Source organism: Conger conger, chromosome 7, assembly GCF_963514075.1.
Source record: "Conger conger chromosome 7, fConCon1.1, whole genome shotgun sequence".
NCBI classification, from domain to species: domain Eukaryota; kingdom Metazoa; phylum Chordata; class Actinopteri; order Anguilliformes; family Congridae; genus Conger; species Conger conger.
In genome coordinates this window covers 30,061,210-30,083,199 of record NC_083766.1, presented here as the reverse complement: position 1 = coordinate 30,083,199, position 21,990 = coordinate 30,061,210, and the positions used below count along the sequence as shown (strand labels likewise).

General features: G+C 45.6%; 1 protein-coding gene across 1 annotated transcript in view; it reads right to left on the bottom strand.

Moving 5' to 3' along the window:
- Positions 1-21,990, bottom strand: part of LOC133132312 (sortilin-related receptor-like) — a 64,941-nt gene that overhangs the window by 23,456 nt on the left and 19,495 nt on the right. Inside the window, exons 4-18 of the mRNA XM_061247652.1 lie at positions 21,282-21,443; positions 20,699-20,766; positions 16,689-16,869; positions 9,495-9,596; positions 9,072-9,241; positions 8,280-8,472; positions 7,500-7,617; positions 5,675-5,748; positions 5,274-5,362; positions 4,500-4,678; positions 3,907-4,093; positions 3,673-3,801; positions 2,674-2,759; positions 1,576-1,748; positions 608-739 (exon numbers count right to left, since the gene is read on the bottom strand). Of these exons, the coding sequence (XP_061103636.1) occupies positions 608-739; positions 1,576-1,748; positions 2,674-2,759; positions 3,673-3,801; positions 3,907-4,093; positions 4,500-4,678; positions 5,274-5,362; positions 5,675-5,748; positions 7,500-7,617; positions 8,280-8,472; positions 9,072-9,241; positions 9,495-9,596; positions 16,689-16,869; positions 20,699-20,766; positions 21,282-21,443 (2,043 nt within the window). The remainder of the gene's footprint in view (positions 1-607; positions 740-1,575; positions 1,749-2,673; positions 2,760-3,672; positions 3,802-3,906; positions 4,094-4,499; positions 4,679-5,273; positions 5,363-5,674; positions 5,749-7,499; positions 7,618-8,279; positions 8,473-9,071; positions 9,242-9,494; positions 9,597-16,688; positions 16,870-20,698; positions 20,767-21,281; positions 21,444-21,990) is intronic.

The window sequence follows — 21,990 nt, the reverse complement described above, 5'->3', positions numbered from 1 at the left end:
GCTTTGAGCCAACATATGTCGGAGCACACCTTCATATTAACCTTCAACTGAATTTACTTCATTCCAAAATGTATTTTAGTTTTGTAATGAATGTATAAAACTTATTTTTTAATAACAGTAATGTAATTTAGGAATCTCTCATTTCTATTTCTTAATGTAATTTATATAAATGGTTTATTTAATTTATTGTTTGCCAGCTACTTTACCTGAAGTTCCCCCAGGGAAAAATCTAGTTATTCTATTCTATTTGACTGCCAGGTGTTCAATCATCAGCTGAGCCACTACTGTGATCCCATCCCTGTCTGAAACCCTCTGTGTCTAAATAAAGTGGAAAAACAAAAAGTGTCTACTCTCCCTTCATGTAAATAAATAAAAAAGATTCAAAGTTTTCCAGAAATCGCCTTCACAATGAAATGGTGCTTTGTGTTTTTTATATTTGACTAATGAAGGCAACATGCTGAAATGCTTTCAGCCTCCTTTGAAATAAAAACAGAGCGCAGCTCCGTTTTTAACCAAAAGGCTGAAACAAGAATGCAGTCCGTTTCTGTGTAAAATCATACAGCAGCACAGCGTGTGTGTGATGAAGTCAGCCCTGAGCCCTGCTCACCTCTATCTTCTGAGAGCCAGCGTCCACCCAGTAGAGCAGCCTGCTGACGGAGTCAAAGGTCAGAGCCTCCACATTCTGCAGACCCCTGCGCACGATGACCTCCTGCCCTGAGCTCCCATTCAGACACAGCCTCTGTGAGGACACCGACACACGAGGGGTTATGGTGAGGTGAGGTGCGGAGTGTGTGTGTGTGTGTGTGTGTGTGTGTGCGCATGCGTGTGTGTGAGGACACCGACACACGAGGGGTTATGGTGAGGTGTGGAGTGTGTGTGTGTGTGTGTGTGTGCGCATGCGTGTGTGTGAGGACACCGACACACGAGGGGTTATGGTGAGGTGTGGAGTGTGTGTGTGTGTGTGTGTGTGTGTGTGCGCATGCGTGTGTGTGAGGACACCGACACACGAGGGGTTATGGTGAGGTGTGGAGTGTGTGTGTGTGTGTATGTGCGTGTGCGTATGTGTATATGTATGTATGTGTGTGCTTATGCATGTTAGAGAGACAGCGACAGGAAAGAGCGTGTCTGCTCTGACCTGTATGGTATCTAGTTCAATGGGAGGTCTGTACAGCCAACATGTGTGTGTGTGTGTGGTTGCGCATGTGCGTGCATGTGCATGAGGACACACAGAGAGGAGGGGTCATGGTGTGGAAAGTGTGGGTGTGTGTGTGTAGCGAATATGTATGTGTGTATGTATGTGTGTGTTAATGCATGTGTGAGAGACAGAGACGGGAAGACCTCTGACCTGTAGGGTATCTAGTTCAATGGGAGGTCTGTACAGCCAACGTGTGTGTGTGTGTGTGTGTGTGTGTGTGTGTGTGTGTGTGTGTGTGTGTGTGTACGCACGCATATGAGAGATGCAGAGATAGGAAGAGACTGCGCGTGCCTGTTTTGAACAGTATGTTCATAGTATCCAGTTCAGTGTTACCCCCAGTAGAGCCCACGTGTGAGAGAGCGATGGCAGGCATGGCTGACCTGTATGGTATCCAGGGCGATGTCGGCCCAGTACAGGCAGTTCTGCTCGTAGTCGAAGTCGAGGGCGATGGCCTCGCGCAGGCCAGAGAGGGGCAGCACCTGGTCAGTGCCGGTGGACAGGTCGTAGCGGTGGATGGAGCTCCGCACGGCGTACAGGATGAACTCGTTACTCTCTGAGGGGAAGAGAGCACAACAAACAGCCGTCACAGGTACATCAGGTACATATACACAGGTAATCGCATAATATATATAAAAAAGCACAAAATGAACTCTCCCTTTAACCTGAAACTCTCAAGTAAACATGTAACTGCACAAATTAACTGGAAGTTTAAAAAACATGCAAGTTGTTTTTGTCTGGATAAGGGAGACAAGCACAAACACTCAAATTAACTGCACTGGAATTTGTTTTAGTGGCCCAACTCTGCCCCTCTCACAACAAACCAGCAGGTCACGACCCGCTCACCATACTAAACCCTGACCTCTGAATGACACCTGCCCTCTGACCCCAAATTCACTCCAGGTTATGACACACCACAGGCCTGTTCTCCAGGCGTTTAGACAGCAGTCATGGTCTTCTCTTTTTACGGCTTTCAACAAGCAGGACAGGGAGATCAGACTGGGATGGCTGATGGCTGTGGGCGCTGTGCGGGGCCCTATGAGTGGGGTCTCTGTGAAGATGATCCACACGGAGCACCCAGGGCCTTGTCCACAGAGCCGCTTCACATGTAATGCACTCTAGTCTTCATTACCTTTCTGTGCTACAGGTGCTGCAGTGTGCGTGTGTGCACGTGTGTGTGTGAAAGAGAGAGTGCACGTGTGTGTAAGTGTGTCTGTCTGTCTGTCTGTGTGTGTGTGTGTGTGTGTGTGTGTGTGTGTGTGTGTGTGTGTGTGTGTGTGAGAAAGAGAGAGTGCACGTGGGTGTGTGAATGTGTGTGTGTGTGTGTGTGTGTGTGTGTGTGTGTGTGTGTGTGTGTGTGTGTGTGTGTGTGTGCGCGCGTGTGTGAAAGAGTGCACGTGTGCGTGAGTGTGTGTGTGTGTGCGTGCGTGTGCATGTGCGTGTGTGCGTATGCGTTACTCAGGAGGAAGCGGAGCTCTGACCTCCTATAGGACATGGCAGCATCTCTCCGTTCAGCCTGGCCTCGACATCACCTCCAGAGCAGCTGTCCCCCGACACTTTCCTGTACCTGAAACGCACACAAGGGAGTTAATAAACTGACTCACGCACAAAAACAGTACAGCACACACACCCGTACAGCACAGCCACACACAAGAATGCAACACGGACACACGCTCACGGACATATACGCACTGTTCAAAACATTCACACACTAGTTTAGTTAACGCGCGCGCGCATTCACCGGCGCAATTTTGACCACCAAAAGTAATAACCCAGTTCACCATTTCCCCCACATTTTACACCAACAGACTGCTTATATATAAACACCTCCCTTTTTCACCCACTAGGCTGTGCTATCAGCACAGGACAGTAAAGAGCAGCAGTTCGGGGAAGACTTGAAACTTATACTAATTTCAAATCATCCAAAAAGATATTTTCCAGAAAAAGGCTTAAAGGCGCAAAAAACTGTAATTATTTATTTAAACCAGGGGTTCTCAACCCTGACCCTGGACAGGCACAGGGACTGCAGGCCTATGAAGTCGCCTTGAAATGAATTCATACCCAGGAAAGCAGACGTGGTGAGTTACGTGTGTAATAAATGGATTTAACTGAGCAGTTGAGTAACAACAAAAACCATCACCCAGCAACCCTACAGCAACAGGAGTGCGAACCCTGGATTTAAACAAACAAACTGCAGACAAGGACTGCAATAAAAACATAAACAAATAAAATAAATTGTTTAGTTTTGCTTTAGTTTGGTTGATTGGAATCACGGTATGTCTAGAGTGGGAAAAGCATTTTGTACTGCCAGTCATAGTGGAGTCTTTGTAAATATTCAGTCTGTACGCACTGTAGGCATCAGGTTTAGCCTTTGTAAATATTCTCTGAAATGCATGCGATGTGGCTCTCGGTTAAGCGCCCATAAATGCAGTCCCTGCCTGGCTGTAACAGGTACACGGTAAGTGTTTTCGGCTGCTGACCCTTTGCTGCGGCGGTAGGTGGTGCCCATGGGGCAGGGCACGGGCAGAGAGTAGAGCTTTCCGGCAAACTCGGGGTCAGGAACGCACACCTCCAGAGACAGGTCCTCGCTGGGCTTGAAGCCGTAGTCGCTGCGGTGGGGGGGGAAGGGACAGGCGGAGGAGGGTTATAGTTAGCGGACCTTCCTCCGAGACGGCCGAGCTGCGTGCCAAGCGGACTGGGCGGGCGGGCGGTACCATTCGTAGTCCTGGCGGGTGCAGGAGCAGTTGGACACGGAGAGCGGCCGGTCGAAGTCCTCGCCGTTGAAGCAGGTTGCGTGGGGGGTGCGGCGCTTGTAGACCACCTGACGGCCCAGCAGGCAGGCGTTCCCCCGCTCATCGGAGGGAGACCAGGGCTTGTAGTCTCTCTCTGTGCACGGGACCCCTGAACACAGACACACGGTATGACTGAGACAGCACGTGAGAGAGCGCTAGTAGGCACAGTCAGGTGCATATCTGGTTACCGTGACACCACCCAAGTTCAACATAATGATGTTGGCTCTTAGCGAGAAGCGATTTTGCCATTAGCCGACTAGCAACACGTTTGTCTTTGGAGTCTTTTGGGCAAGTGAGAGGCCCATGTTCAAATCTCTAACTGGTTTCGGACACAAACTGAAACAAACACTGCACGCATACATACACTAAATAACGCTGTCGTACCAAAATACTGCACACACTGACACTGACACCGATACTGATACCGATATGCTCATGGCCACAGTCATACAGGGGCATAGCCACAGAGAGGCACACGTGCAGACTCTGCAGCAGCAGAAACCTGGCTCGCTCACCCAGAGCTTTGCTGGTGTTGACCTGCAGGATGAGCCAGCTGTGGTCCTGGGAAGCGTACGAGCCGAAGATAGTGAAGACGGTGCTCTTCTCCCCCGGCTCAGTGAGCAGCTGGTACACGTACACGTCGCTGGAGGAGAAGTTGAACTCTGACCACGTCTCCCCCTCGTTCGTGCTGAACCTGAAACAAGATGGAGACAGACCACGGCGAGAGCCATTACCCACAAACACAGCAACAGCCATCCTATCGTACCTTTTCCCATCGAACCAGGTAGGTAGAGAGGGTAAGTAGGCCTGTTAGCGTCAGGGGACTGGGGTTGCCACGTTTTACAGCACTGTGCTAGGATAAACGGCTGCATTATTTATTGAATGGTTTCTTAAGCACAATAATAATAACTGCCACCACAGGGCATATAGAAGATCCCGCCTCCTATGTCAACCAAATCATCAGTAACTTTATCTGCTGGGTGCCAATAGGCAGCAAGGCCTTGCAGCTTGCATGGGATTGAAAAAAGCTGATCAGATAGAACAGGGATCAATAATTCTGGCCCTCAAATCCAAATGCCTGGTTTTCTTTTCTCCCGGGTAATTAACTGAACAATTAATGCTACTGGTTGGCCAGACTGTCTTCACAGCTGACTCCCAGGTAAAGGCAGGGTGGAACACCAGCTCTCTCAGCCTACGATGACTGTGATTTGATGATCCCTGACAAGCTGTACAGCCTTGCTGCTGATTGGCCATCTCATCAGAAAGCGTCAGAGAGATGAGAGGCTCACTTGAGAGTCTTGGTGGGCGTCCCCTGCATGATGGCCATCAAGATGCCTCCATGGTCCCCCCAGGAGTAGAAGTGAGGGCCAGCCAGGGCCTGGAGGGGTGAGGGGAGAGCATGTTCTCCATTAGCCTCTGCTCAATGCAATTGGTCAGGTGCGAATCCCGCAAATTCATTAGCTCTTCACTGGCTAACATTGCCCTTATGAAAAAGCATCTGCTTGTTAGCATTCATTCAATTTCTTTGGAAAGTTAAGCATTTCAGTTCGGTTCCCAGCACATAATACGCACATGCACAATCCATGCCACCAAACCTCAGTGCAGCATTTGTACATGAACATTGTTTGTTTTGTATTAGCTGTGAGGCAGATGAATGGCCTGTCCCATGATGCACAGCAGCTCCCCTCACCTCTCTCCACCGCACTCCCCCGCTGCTCGACACGTAAACATTGGCCTTGCTGGCCAGATTGCGTCCGACGGACCCTAAAAAGGGAAAGACACACGGGATAGGGGGTCAACGAATTACAGCCGTTTGCCCATTTCTGAAAAAGTCACTTACACATTTAAAATGGCTAGACAGGTAAACACACTACTGCTAGAGATAATAAATACAGCGGCGATCAAATCTGGGCCATCGTTGAAATGATTGCCTCAACACCAGAAAAAGACCCAGTTAGGGACACAGATACCTTGTTAATACTGTGCTGCAAGTTCAGCCACCATTTTAGAAAGACCGGAGCCAGAATTCTCACATGCCCACCAGGTCAATGGAGCATTACACTGTAACAGGCCCTACATGAAACTTTGCCAATCAATCTGGGCCAAATCATAACTGCAAATATTTTAACCCTTCAGACAACAAACATTTCTGCAGATTCCACCCAACTTCGGAATTGTTCTTCCTTTCATGGCACTGTAATATTTTTGTTGGTAATGTAAAAAAATTTTTTATAAATAATAAAAATATCAGGAACCTGGAGGTGCTTTTCCCAATTTTAGCAGCTAAAGCCTTAACCTCCTTCATGGTTTTCTGTGAACATTTGGAGAACGTCAGGGTAAACATCTGCAGCCGCCGTTGAAACCTTCGTACCAAAAATGCCATCACGGAGCAGGGGATGACCCTCAAGGCTTAACTGGAAAGCGTATTCATCAGTGGTGGATTTACGAGGGGCTCAGAAAAAGAAGGATCTGCTTAAATACATTGTTCACAGGCTTGCGGCCCCGGGGAGAGAACAGAGCGAGTCAGCGATGTCCCCTTGACCCCAGAGATTTAAGCCAGTACCAGGCTCAGCCTGCCGCTACACGTTAGCTCGTTAGCTCGTGCTGCTAGCGCCTGAGGAATTTAAGGCAGATATTTCCTTCAGCGCTACCAAAGCAGCTTGGAAGCAGGAAAAAGACCTGGCCTTCAATAATAAATTGCAACACACTGTCTGGGAACAACAAACAACTCACTGTTTGTTTTGATGCAACCCTCGGAAAAAATGTACTCATCTGACAAATGACTAAACAGTCAAGCAAAGATCTTTGAGCTTAAGAGGTTTCAAAATATCCACTTCCAATTCAAAACGGATTTCTTTTTGGTATAACCAGAGTAATACATGACCAAAGAAATCCCAAAAGCAAATCAACAATGGCAATATCGGTTATGTGAAAAATACTATTTATCATATTCTTGCATATAAAATAATATGATAAGCTATAAACTAATAAGATTTGTTTTCATGTCGGGCTATGGCACGCCATCATGTGGGAAACACTTTGCAGGTGGCGTGAGAAGAGCATGATGCGTTGTGTGGCAGGGGAGTCAGCGCTGTGTGTGCTAATTACACTCTGGGTGCCATCGGCTCAGAGTGTCGGAGCGGTTACGAGAAGGGGCCAGACATTTCTATCAAGTTTTCACTGAATTTCCTCAACACAGCTAAACAAGATGAAAAACATGCTTTTCGCATTTGCTTTTGCAGCTGTTGGGCCCCTGAACAAAGCCCTTAACCCCACTGCACTCCAGGAGGGGGGGGGGGGGGTTGTCCCCTGCTTAGTCTAACCAGCTGTAAGTCACTCTGGATAAAAGCATCGGCTAAATAACATGCAACGTAACGCTGTCCTTAACCTGAAAGATCCCATGTGAAAGGTGACAGAAGGCGGGCGTCTCCCGGGCACATGCATGGTAACCATGGAGACGCCCGTGGCGGGGGCCGTGATGAGGCAGGCCTGTGGCAGGCCGGGGCGAGACCCACCTGTTGCCATGAGGAGGCCCGGAGCGGACTCCTTGGAGAGGATGGTTGCCCGGCGCAGCTGCACGTTGAGGAGCTGGCTCCAGCGCTGAGCCAGGTGCAGAGAACAGCCCTGAGAGAGCTGGGGAGGAGGAGGGAGCACGGATATTAACACAGACGCACGCTCGTATTCACATACAGTATCCTTCAGCACTGGGTTCTCTTCAGCATCATTATCATGTTGGTTTTACGGTGTTCGATTGTGTATTGTATTGTATGGTATTATTGTGTATTGTATTGTTCTGCTGCAGGTCGAGGGGGCAAGACTTACGATTTTTGCTCTTTTTTATATGTGAATATGATGAAGATGCAACAATAACGCTGAATCTGAATCTGAATAATTTCTTTATTAGCCTCTGCACTTCACAATCTGGGAATCCATAATGTTTGGACACATTTCCCTGTGTCCCAAACATTATGGTGCCCTGAAATGGGGAGACAATGTATAAACACTGCTTTAATGTCTACACGGTGAAACAAAATTGTATAAAAATGCTCTTAATTACATCTGACAATACACACTTCTACAATGTGATTTTTTTTTAAATTACTAATCTTAAATTGGGGAGTACATAGGCACGTGAATGTACTGTACATACACATATTGTATGCAGGCACAGGCACAGGCACAGGCACAGGCACAGGCACAGACACAGACACAGACACAGGCACAGACACAGACACAGACACAGACACAGACACAGACACAGACACAGACACAGACACAGACACAGTGAGCGGTACCTGGCAGTCCAGCTTGCCTCCCAGGCTGTCAGTAGTGGGCGGCTCCAGGAACTCCCAGGTGCCTCCCTTGTCGAATGTGATGACGGAGCGCATGTTCTCTTCGGTCAGAGAGCCGTTGATTAGCGTGGCGATGTAGACCCCCCTCAGACCCTCCACACGATGCAGGTCTGCAAACGGCTCGCTCGCAAAGTACCTGCCCGGAGGTGCACACAGTCACAGTCATTCATTACTGCAATCATTCTGCTTCTTTGTGCCTTTTCTGAATGTATTGACATTAATTTTAGTACCTTGTCAGACTATTAGTATAAGCGTTGTTCCTAGCAGATCTGGGTCAAATGCAATCACTTTGGATTCAAATACTTTTCTAAGCTTTACTGAGCTTGTCTAGTGTATTGGAACCTATGAAATACTCTCAGAAACTGCAAACCCCGCCTTTTGGTCCTCTTGATGGCTCAATTCCACCAGGCATCGACCAAAGAAAAGAACAATACAACAGAATTACGTATTTGACCCAGGTCTGGTACCTGATCAGACTGTATTTAGCATTTTGTCTGATCAGACCACACTGTACCTCAAACTGTATTAGCATTAGTGCTGTATCTGATCAGGTCGAATTAGCATTAGCACTGTACCTGATCAGGCTAAATTAGCATTAGCACTGTACCTGATCAGGCTAAATTAGCATTAGCACTGTACCTGATCAGGCTAAATTAGCATTAGCACTGTACCTGATCAGGCTAAATTAGCATTAGCATTGTACCTGATCAAGCTACATTAGCAGTAGCACTGTACCTTATTAGAGTGTCGCTCCCAGTGCCCTCAGGGCTGAAGTACAGCACATTCTCCAGGGACAGCGAGAAGGCCAGGCCCTCCGTGTCGGAGATGTACAGGTGCGTGAGGTTGTTTGCATGGTTCACACACACAAAGACCTGGTCCTCAGAGGCATCGGCGATGTAGTACTCCTGAAGAGGAGGAAGAGAATTAGAGGAGACGCAACCAGCCAGGCCGTTCACCATTCACTAAAATGTGTGTGTACATATTTATCTATTTTTTCTTTACTTAAAAAAATCTATTGAAAAATGCATATAGTACCACCACTATGTATACGTATTTATACACATACATAAAGAAAATTATCTAGAGAGAATCCAGTTTAACAAGCTAAATAGTCTTTCTGAGACTCATCCCCTCCCCAACTGTATTGTGGGTACTCACAGTGATTGGGTGGCGAGTCACAATCTGGGCAGCTTTCATTGGCTGGCGGTTGTAAGAGACCCATAGCTGGACGGTAGAGGGTTCTTTGCTCCCCAGCAGAGTCTAGGGGGTGAAAGGGGGTATAGGCACAATTCAATTCTAAACAGGTCAAGGGACATTCCATCTTGGTATAGTACAGCCATAACGAGTACTTCAAATCAACTCTGATGGAGTACACTTAACATTTTTAGGGTTCATTTAATTTCAGAACAACTGAAGCTTCTCCAAATACGTCCAAATACTGTAGTTTCGAATGTAGAGACCATTAGCCCTGCCCCCACCCCGGAAAGGTAAACGCACCTAGCTACCGTTCCTCTCCTCAACAGAGCGACCCAATTTCCTGTTCCATTTACTCGCCGCAAAACCACCTCAGTTAACAAACATACAAACAGCATTCTGTGTTAACTGTCGACAGCTGTCTAAAAAGGGGGGGAGGGGGGGTGAATAACTACGGTCGTTTGGGTGTCAATGACAACCCATCAAATTTAGAGCCAGCCAGCTCCTCCATGCAATCAGGCACAGACTTCATTTATTTAAACATTTATGTTCATAATCTGCATCTTCCCGCACCTGATAGCGCCTGCCTACACCCACATCCCTCATGTTCCTGGGGCTCTTTCCACAGTAACTTCTTGTTCAACAGACACTTGGCTGCTACCTTTTGCAACAGTATTCTCACATATGTTGTGGAGGTGAGCACACTGGCTCCAGGTTGGTGGAGGGGCAATGAGTTACGGTGCAAAACAGGAGACGGAAACAAAGGCCGCAGTTTATTTCATTCTCTGACACTCGGCCCAGCTCAATTAGCTCTAAAAACGTAGGTACTGTTTTTTTTGGGGGGGTTTTTCTACTTCTACCACTCTACAGTATGTTTAATAGACATATTAAAGTTTTATATTTATTATTATTATTATCATTATTATTATTATTATTATTATTATTAAAGCTGTCATTTCAACAGTTGACAAAGACATGGACACAATGAAAGAACAAGGTCCTGTTGGATCTGGAACACACATGTAGAACATGCTAGAACCATATATACCAAAAAAGTGAGGAATCCATTAAACAAAACCAAAAATGAAAAAATTACACAGCATACTTGACACTAAGCACATTACAATCACATACACGGGAGGTGTAATTATAGATTACAGTATAAGTGCTAATAACACACTGTGATAATGGGATATACATTTTGTCATTCCCAGAGTATGCTGTAATATCAGTCGTGTGTCACCTTAAAGCCCGGTGAAGGATCTAACTCAGTATATATTAGGCTTAGGATTGTATTAAAATTACACTGTGTAGGTCTAATGCAGCCCTCAAACACCAGGTACTGTATCTAAGAAAAATCACCGGGCATTAATTCATGCTTTGCACAGACCGACAATCTATTATATTAATTGCATTATTCAGCCGAACTATCTGAGGGAGTAAGATAATAATCTCTCTGAAAGTGTTGGCAGAAGGGAACTAAAACACACTCTCACCCTGGCAAACTGCTCACTTCACGCTTAGCAGAACTGCTGATGCTCCACAAAAGGAGTTCTGAGGTTATCGAACAAGGGCCTACACATTCTTTCTAATGGCTATGTAATGTCTGCCACCATTTCAAGCCCCTTTCAAAAGCATATTTTTAGACTTGCTTCCATTTTTAACTTCATTTATCTTTATTACCAGGTTTATTGGGGTTTTATTGCTGCTTTAATCTCTTTTTATGATGGGGTTTAAAGGTTTTTTTAGATCTGTTATTTTTAGACTCATGACTTCGAAATCCTGCATTGTGGGAGGCTTTACTTTGCATGTCAGCCTGATCAAACGGTCAAATGCAAAAAGGTAAAGTTCCCTTCCTGGATGATCATAAAAGCATCATAGCAATATTACATGAGGCTCAAGTGGGTCCAACCACTTTTCTGTAGTGTATAAATTAGCTTTGCAAAGGGCTTGGCCTGAGATAAGACTTGCTAAGTTCTAAGCGACCAGAAATTCTTCCTCTTCAGAAACAGCCATGACCTCTGTGCAGCTACCATGGTCAACCAGCAGGGGGAGTTCTGAGTTTAAGGTCCTGTAAGAAGAGACTCAGCGACTGTACCCCTTCACCTCAATCGCTTCATACTGCTGTCCTTTCCGCCAAAACATCAGTGGAAGCAGCTCTGCTCAACCACCATTTACAGCCCTGAACTGAAGCCATTTCAGCAAGTGTGAAATATTGATCTGCTCTGAAATATACATTCAGTGACCACTTTTTTTTGTATCCCAGCTTGTTAATGCAAATAGCAAAGAGTGCCAAATTAATGAGAGTGCTGGTTGATACGCATCTACTACATGGGATATATTAGTGTTCTCCTAAATTTGTGAGATTAGGAGCACAGGGGCTCCTTGGAAGAAATGTTAACATAGTGCCCTGAGTGAGCCACTGACGGACCAGAAGCACAATAGACCAGAATTGAATCAAATATTAATCCGAAATACCCTACTTGCTGGTTAAGAAAACCTGCAACTCCCAGATAATTGAATTAAACACATCACTCAAACAAAAAGTGCAAAAACATGAAAGTATAATTTTGTCCTGAAAATAGGCAAAAATAAAATTATCTTAAAAATCAATTTTACTCGTGTTCTCAGCGTTAAAGCATTTCCAATAATATTGTGACGATGGTAAAACGTTGGTTTGTTGCCAAGAGTTACAGCTTAAAGTACTCCTGACTGTGCTTGCCAGGTATGACATCAGAAAGTTGGCTCCTGTAAATGGTGGGAGGACAACGTGCAGGATGTTGTTATTGCGAGAGTATTGATGCAAATCTTCCTGATAGGAACCTAACTGGCCAGCAAAGTATTTCAGTAAAGAGGCCAGGGAGTGATAGAGACTGTGTGTCCCGGCAGGTTTGGAAGATATCATGCCCTCACTTGGGTTAGGGAGTGGCAGGCAGGAGGGCGTCACCAGAGACGCGTCACACTATCAGACCTGCAGATCCGTGCCAACTGGTAACAACACTGCTCCTCGGACAGCTTCAGGTATACTACGCGTTCAGCTCCATTAATAGAGTCCTCATATTTACATTCTGGTTTTAAATATTAACTTTTCCATTAGTATTTATTTTTGCTTCGTGACTAACCAGTGCGTCGCCGTTTTTCCACAGCTACCTTACGTAATGCACAAAACCACTGCCTCTCTCCCATTCTCTCAACTAGCAAGGATCTGTTTGGTCTGTCTGTCTGGTTGTCAGGGTAGAGAGGCCTGTGCCCACAGGGTGCCTACAAGGTTTTGCAGGTGTCCACTTGTTGAGTGGCATCTTGGCCATTCACTTGGACAAAGGGATAAATAAATAAATAAATAAATAAATAAATAAATAAATAAAAAATAATAATAATAATAATAATACCGCCATCTAATATCCAGAGAACAAAGCCTACAGCGATGGGAACACAAATCCATTCCTGCCACTGGAACCTTGCTGTTGCTGCAGACCTCCCTCAGGGTAAGGGAGGGAGGGAGGTCCTGAAAGACCCCAGTGCCAGCTGGGACTCAACAGAACTCAATCACGCAACAGGGAGCGTGGCAGCTCAGTCTCCACCACACGGGCCTCGCCCTCCCGCCACCGCTTGAAAGATCTTTTCTCCCGGCTTGGCAAGCTAAAGCAGCGGGAATCGGTGAGAAACGCATCGCTGCAGTCCGTCGTGAACAGGACTGGTTTCCAGTAAACAAGCTCCGCTCTTAAGAGAAATGAGTCACGCAGGCGCTGTAGGCTCACAAAGACATGTGAACTGCAACCTGTCAACCCAGTTATGTTCCCCAGCCAAAAGAAGAAGGAAGTATAAAGAAAAGATGTTTGGAGAAAAGCGTTTGTGCTTGTAAAGACTGAAATGACGGTGGTTGGCTGGATGAATCGGTCAATGAGGAGGTCTCTTCCATGCAGCTGTAATTAGTCTCAGCAGACTGGGCTGGCTGGAGCCATTTTGTGACCTTCATTAATGGTAATCCTGTTAGTGCGGGGGGGGGGGGGGGGGGTGAGACCATGGAGGCAGTTCTGTAGCCATAATCCATCTATCCATCCATCCATCCATCCATCCATTTTCTCACCCATTATTCCTGGTCAGGCTCACCCAAAATCATGTGCTCTGGGTTTACATTCACAAAAAGTCTCAGCAACAATCTTGGACCAGGTTTCCTCCATATACCAATCTTACACATTGCAAGGTAAAATGGCAAAGCTGAACATTCTTTGTAATACCTCAATAACAAGAAAGGGGGGGGGGGGAGAGCATGAGGGAGAGAGAGAGAGAGAGAGAGAGAGAGAGAGAGAGAGAGACAGACAGAGAGAGAGAGAGAGAGACAGAGAGAGAGAGAGGATACCAGGTTAGGACTGTTGTGCTAGCGAGCTGATGCTGCTTTAACATGCTTGTTTGTGTTTGAGGCACCTCATGCAGGGTTATACTACAACAGGCCCAGTTTGCATAGGCGTGAATGATTAACTGCTGAGTAAACTGCATACGTTTCCTGTTCACACTGTCCCCAGCAAATTCAGGCCAAACAATGACAGACAATCTCTTCTGACCTAAAAGATAAACCCACAACCATGGGAGTTTCTTTATTTTTTATTCCTGATGTCAGTAGTATGCAAAGAACAGCTGATTTCCTCGCATTTTAACAGAACAGAAAGTACCTTTGAAAGGTCTTCAGTTAATTCTGCAGCCTTTGATGAGCGAGCAGCACAGAGTTCAGCAGTTATTAATTACAAGAACCACTTGGCGAGAGCAGCAGAAAGCCTGCGTGCCTGACCGCCCCCAAAGTCCGTACTCATCAGAGAGGCTCCCACCTCTCACACGGAGCAGCGCTCAATTAAAGGCACCATTACCTCACACCCTTTTCCACGGGAAGCGGAAATAAAACCAAGCAGCTGTTATTCCTGCATCTCCCATAAGACAAACAGCAATCTGAAGTCACTCGTGAGCAAGAAGTAGCTTAAAATAAGGGTGCGCTTATATATCCACAGGCTTGAGTCAGACGTGTGCTATCTTAGCACGGATACAGTAAGTACATACTGGGTATGGTAATGTGTTTGCAGAGCCAAATCGCTACTGGATCAGATATTGCTCTTTTACGGTCACTGAAACCCACTGCAGCTAGCACTATCTTGGGAGGATGGGACCATTACGATCAAATGTTCTCAAACAGAACATTCAGTCTAGCCATTGATAGTGCGGCATAAAAACGCCACAAAAAGCAGCCGTTCCTTGCAATGAGCTCATAGGGAATCAAAGAAAGGAGGAGGGAAAATACATGCCATATTTAGAAATTGGGGGCCAGACTGTTGTTATATCAATAGATGGGCTTCATGGTTTTTCTGTCCAATTAAAGCAGTGTCCATTGACAACCCAATAACAATCATGACAGAGAAACCTGGCCAATCAGGCTGGAGCTTGTACACTTCCTACAGTAGAAGGGAGTAGTGAGAAGGGTATATTCACGCACACAAACAAGTGCAAATGGCACAACCATTTTATAAATAAATAAATAAATAAATAAATAAATAAATAAAAATTCCGCATTCCGAAGCACCGACAACAGAAAACCAGTTAAAAACAAAGAGGTCAGTGTTTGTCTCCAGGGTGTAGTTCCTGAAACGCAGTCATGGGCAAATCAAACCAAAACAACCATCTCACAGATTAGATAAGGCCCCTTTGGAGCAGTTAGAACATTCACGGTCTACGATAACGTTCAAAAGAATCCGCAGAGACATGAATCATCTCTTCTCCCATATAGCAGTATGGTCCACACAGGCAGACCACAGAATGCCAAATGATTTCAAACCGTACTGCACCAACCGCGCTGCTTTCAATACAAGCCATAAAATACAGTCAGCCATTTGCTCTCACCTCTGCCGTGAAACAACACTTAATTTAATATTTCACGGTAATGAGAATAAAAGCCAGTTTATAGACCAGCACCAGGGTGCTGCACAACTGAAACCACAGGATGTTCATGAATGTTCTACTGTTGCCCAACATAGACTGCGGCCGTGGTCCTTAGAGAAAAAAACAAAAAAAAACAAAAAAGCAATCCAGTTCCCAAAGTATAAACCATTGTACATTGTCGGTCACAGCACAGCTCTGTCCCTGGACTATGAATTGGCCTTAAGAGTGGGAACTAGTTAGTTCACTTCATTTGGCAATAAATGAGTCACTTGTCAAAAACAAACTGGTCAGCACCGGTTTTCAATTCTTGTTTTTCTAGTCTTTTACTTGACATGTGCTTGTGAGAGGCGTTGAAAACATTTAGAAAAAATACTTAAAGCAACAGAGTAATATAATTCCACTCCTTTTTTCTTATTTCCATTCATATCTTTGCATTTGGATACTGCAGATGTCAAACTCAACTCAAGGAAGTTGAGGTCAAAATTAGGCTTTCAATATTACATTACATTACAGTTATTTATCTGACGTTTTTATCCAAACTGACTTACAGTTCATTACACAATCCCCTCTGGGGCAATGTGAGGTTAAAGGTACAATAGGTAATTTCAGACTTCTAACAGTCAAGAGAGGAATTGCAGCAACAAACGCGCTCAAACCACAACACTGTTTATCACACCCCTTCTCTGTGAACAACGTTGACCGGGTCCCAGTCATGGACCTTAGCCACTGGGCCACAGGCTGTCCATACAGAGACACCTTGTTTCAGGTCCATATTGAGTGTTTAAGACTATGGAGACATCATTTACATGCATGCAGCCTCAACTATCCTTAACACTGGCCTTTTGTTCACACTATACAATAAGGTTCATGAATTAGCATTAACTAATGTAGTTGTTAACATAAACCAATGATGGACAAATACTGATAAGTTTGTTGGGGGGGAGGGGAGTTCAGAATTTAAGAGAGCTTCTGTACTATGGCTTTATGGAATAAATCAAAAACCCAATCAAAATGTAAATAAAATGACATTAGTTGATGCTTTTGTGTGTCACCGTTGGCCTGTCTCCCACAGTCACACACGTGCAGAGCAGGGCCGCTCCACTGAAGAACGGGACAGTTGGGGGACAGAAGACATGTACAAAATCTATCAGAATGGAAATGAAATGAGAATGTGCGGGTGCTTTTCAGCGTCTCGCACACAACCGGACGCACGCACACAGAGGAACGGGGGCTCACCCTGGTGGTGGTGGCGAACATGTACTTGTCGCGGAGCTGGAAGCTGTCCACGTGCTCCAGGATTAGGCTGCGGTTCTGCTCGCTCTGGAAGAAGTCGGTGCTGCTCAGCACGCTGGACACGCCCAGCGGCTCCTGCCGCTGCACCATGACGGTGGTGGGAGGGTCGTACGGCTCCACGCCCCTGCCGGGAAACAAACCACGTCAGCCAGCGGGAGCGCGCCCCGGCACGCCAACGGCACCCTCCCCGCCCCCCTGTCTGAGGGGCGTCCTGTGAGGCCGGCCTCCTCGATACAGGACAGGGGTATTACTCCTTTTATACATTGTTGGAAATGAGAACAACTCTGTTGAATCAATCTTAACAGGCAGATGACCAGACAAATGAGAGGTGCAGAAGGGTCATTCACAATACACCCGGCTCCAACTGAACTGTAAGGCACATTCAATTTACCTGCAAATCCATTAAACAGCCCACACATATATGCAGCAAAAAAAAAAAAAAAAAAAAAAAACAGCCCACACACATACAAATGAAGAACCAATCATTGTTAAGGGGGCAGAGCTTATTCTAAATGTGATCCCTTTCCCCTCGATCTCTCCTGGGCCTGGCTGCTTCCTCATTAGCAGAAGCGCTGTCAGTGTCTGAAGCGCTGTAGCTCTGATCAGTCGGGAATGCTAAGTGCGATCGGCACCCACCGAAGGTGATAACTGGTGCCATAGAGTCTCAAAGAAGAAAACAATAGAAAGATTATTTTTAACTATTAACTTTAAAAAGCAAACTTTGTCTGCACGCAAGTGCATTCTTTACTGCCTTCACATAATCCACGCCAGGCCACCAGGCCTCATCGTCTAGCCCTGGGAAATACGTCAAGTATTACTAAAATGCATTAAATGAATGCAGGCCATTCTCCTGCTGGGAGTGGCAAAGTGTGTCCCGTATGTTGCAGGGTTAAAGTGAAATGCTTCTAATATTGGTCATAGCTCCAACAGTCGGTATTGTTTATTCATACAGTTGAATTGTGATTAATAAAAACTCCACTCCAACAGGATAATGGCCCATTTGAGAGAGAAACACTTTGCTGCTGCTGTAATATTATAACCATAAAACCTCTATTAGACAGCAAGCCTCTTAATAACCAGAGGCAAAATACAAAAATGCAAATAACCTCCAGGCTCCAATAACTGTCACACAAATTGGTATTAAATTTAAACAAGAAGCTTTCAAGTAACATTGTATTTGAAAAAAGGAAAAGTGAAAAACAAATAAAGGAGTGAAGCAGCAGCGAGACACGTGGGAAAGGGCAAAAACAAAAAGGTTCATAAATATTCTCCAGCCCGAACCACCAACAACAGTTTAATGCTCCTTCAAAATCACACTACCGGCTGGCGTGGATAAATCCAATAGCAATATACTTTTCTAAATACATTTTCACTTTACCTAGTCCTATGTCATTTCGATCAGCCAATTTAAAATGCTGTCTTGGCTTGGCACACACTGGCAGTTTTCAATACCAGTAGCTCACACACATTGCAAAAAAGTAAATGACCAGCCTTAAGCTATTGTGACTGCACGTACAGTGGCTTCACTAGGTAATAAGACCCCTTCACTTTATTGTGTTGTACATGTCATTTAAAATTGATAATACAATACATATGGGAATTTTTAAGTAAAAATGCCATGTTTGCCGATCAATTTACACTCAATAACTCATAATTAATGCATTTGCAAAAATGAGTAAAACATGCTTTCACTTTGTCATTAAAAAGTGTTGATTGACAGGCAAAAACAGCAATTTCATCCATTTAAAATGACATCTAACACAAAGTGTGCAGAAAGTGAAGGAGTCTAAATACCTTCTGAAGACACTGTAGATTAAAAGGTGTAAGAAAAGTTCCTTCAAATTGTTTAGTACAGGAATCTCACTCAGGTGTAATTTAAGCCAACTGTATTTTATAACCCATTGCTTTTTAATCTTCTTTATGTTTAATTGCAGGGAATTGTATTTCCTTGACAAATCAGACTTGTGAACGTACAAGTAAACCAAATCGTTTCCAAAACAAAGGCCTGGGTGTCAGACGTTGTTGTGCACTGCGCAGCCCATGCAGCCTGTGGGGCCGCTGCTCGGCGGGAGCAGGAGCAGGAGCAGGAGCAGGAGCAGGAGCAGGAGCAGGAGCAGGAGCAGGAGCAGGAGCAGGAGCAGGAGCAGGAGCAGGAGCGGAGCACGAAAGCCAGAGAGGCAACGCCACTGCACCGTGTCCTGGGCAATTCAGGCCTCGTATTCAAATTATAGATATCGCTTTGGGAAGTCATTTTAACAGCTCATACCATCGGAATGGTATGACGGGAAATTTCAGAGGTTTTAGAACTGTGACACTCAACCAAGGTATATCATGAAACCGGAAACCGGCCCGTGCCGAACTATAACCCGAGGGTGCACAAACTCTGACCCTGACACACTGTCCCAAAAAAACCCTCTTGTCAGGGCACCTGCAGTCTGCAGTCATGATTTTGTAAAGAATAAGTCAATGTCAATGAAAGTTGCCACAGTTGGCAGGACTGGCCCTCGTTCGGCACTGTGCTAGCACAGCTCTGGAACACGCTGCAATGGCGCCGAGCCCCTCTCTCCGCTGTAGGTACAGACTGCGTTCCAATCCCCTGAGCACGGAGCCTGGGGCAGTGGGCAAGCCTTCCCCCGTCCGTACTGTCAATTCAACTCTGTTAGCAACGAGGGCGTGAATGGGACGGAAAGAATGGGCTTTACAGCGCAGAGGGAAGCTTGCAGCACCGGGGGCTTCGAAGGGAGGGGAGGCCCGGACAAAACATTCAGGAGCAGAGAGGAGTGGGGAAAAACAGGGGAGAGGGGAACAAAGGAGCCCTGCTGGGGGAACCCTGCTAACCCGGTGACCTTAAAGCAACCAGGAAGAGTGCACAGCCTTGAAGTTAACCTCGCCTAACCCGATGACAAGCAAACATCAAATCCATGCAATACGCCATAAATTATTATATTTAAAAACTATAAATACATACAAGATTTCTGTACAAACAAATGAATCCAGTGGTTGCCAAGACGCCTGTATCAATCACTGATGCAAGTGCCGAGGATTGTAAAAAATTCAAGGGACTGTGTCACTGCGCTGCATATCGTAGGCTTATGGGCAAACGGATTGCTTTTTTTCTTCTCATCTCACAAAGGTGAATGGCCAACACATTCTAGAGCTGGACACAGTACAAAACACTTTACTCATTATTGTTATCACATTTACATGCTATTACTGTCGAGCAGCACAAGCAAGGACAAGTAAGTTTTTCATAATGTATGTGTATTTCTAGATGTATTTTTGTCTCTGATATACGTTATGCATAGAAAAGCATGTTAGATTATTTGCTGCACTGCAGCATAAAAAAATAAAAACATTATTCACTGAAGAATTGCTCCACTAGCTACTACATTATTGTAAGAGATTAGCCCCCCAGTGTTAGTGGTTTAGACACATTCAATGGTCCCTCTAGGAGCCCAGTGCTCAGCTCTTTTGAAATAGAGAACTTGTGACTACAGTGTGCTGAAGATTTTAATCATACAGTGCTGGTTAAGAAGCAGGGAGTAATCAAGAGCCATTAAATCTGATGCCAATTCATTGGTTTTAATGAGGCTAGATAGAGTGTGTGGGCATTGGGGGATGGGGGGTGTGCAGACAACAGCATGGGAAAAGTGATTGCAATCTCAAACAAACAAACAAACAAACAAACGCATGTGCGCACACGCACACACGTCACACACGTCACACACGTCACACACGTCACACACGTCACACACGTCACACACGTCACACACGTCACACAAAAGTACACCGAGATAGAAGCAATCACACACAATCTTATGCACATACAGTTCTCACACAGACTGGCTGTTCTTCCTCACAGGTCTTTTAACACTCAGAGTGGTGATGAGCTAACCGTCCATTTGAGGGGAGGGGAAAACCGACACAGTCACAAGACAAAGAGTCAGCCTTACCAGCAGTAGGATCTGACATGCTCCTGAATCAGCACCCAGGTCTCGCCAAAATCGTCCGATTTCCATAGCTGCAACAGGGAAACGCGCGTTACTTACGCAAGCAGGTTTTCATATTCAGCAACATTTGTTCTCAACGACGGTGCTCATTACCCACTGCGTAGTGCCACACAAAGATTAGTATGAGAAGGCCTTATTGACGGACCAATGTCTTTAATTATGGCACGGACCGCCAATGAACTGGATGAAGCTCTGCTGCTAATAATCAGTGCAGCTAAGTTGAGTAACAAACTCCTGACTAGACATTTGATTTACATCAGTGACTTGCACGGGCCTGTCAGTGGCTCATGCATTAGTGAGCAGAACTAATTGTTGTTGTGTCTTTCAGGTGTAAAGCACCTGTATATCGGTGTGTTGTTGTGTTTTTCAGGTGTAAAGTACCTGTGTATTGGTGTGTTGTGTTTTTCAGGTGTAAAGTACCTGTGTATTGGTGTGTCTTGCAGGTGTAAAGTACCTGTGTGTCGGTGTGTTGTTGTGTATTCCAGGTGTAAAGTATGGAAAGCCATGTCTTGGGCGGGTACCGTACCTGCTTATTGGGGTGAGAGCTGTCATAGGCCAGTACCAGGTTTGGCTGTGTGCTGTGCAGCAGCAGGTCCATGGGTTTGAAAGGGACTGAAAAGCCCTGGACGGTCTTGCAGAAGTCAAACGTGTTCCACACATAGCTGTTATTGGTGTCTGCAAAGAGGTACTGAGGGAAAAATGCACCACAGGGAGGGAGAGGGAGAATTAGTCACAACTCAGTGGATTAAAACTCATTACATTTATTAATATCCGACAAAAACCCAGAGTAATTGGAGTGCTACAGAGCAGCATTAAGCATCTTACACTAAATTACTCCCCGCTTACATTACAAACTGTGCAGAGGGATTTTAAACCCCTAGTCAATGAGTCAATTTAAGTCCATTTCCCCCAACCTTACTGCACTACCCTCAGGGGTAAGATGGCCATACGTTGTCACAAGACCAACCCTCAAGGAAAACTGAAGATAGAGCATCAAAGGAGTGAGACATTGAAGGCTTCAATGATGATGCCATATACGCAGTGCATGCAGTGGGCCAGCATCCCAAAAATGCCCAGGTAATTAAAGTGGGGAGACCAAAAACTACCGGGCACAAAACCGTGACCACTGAGATGGCTGAGACCAACCTCTCTTTGGGTGAGCAAAGACAAGGACCGGAAAAGCCCCCTGTAGCCTTCTGTCCCATAGGGCTTGAAGGGGATTCACAGAATCTAAT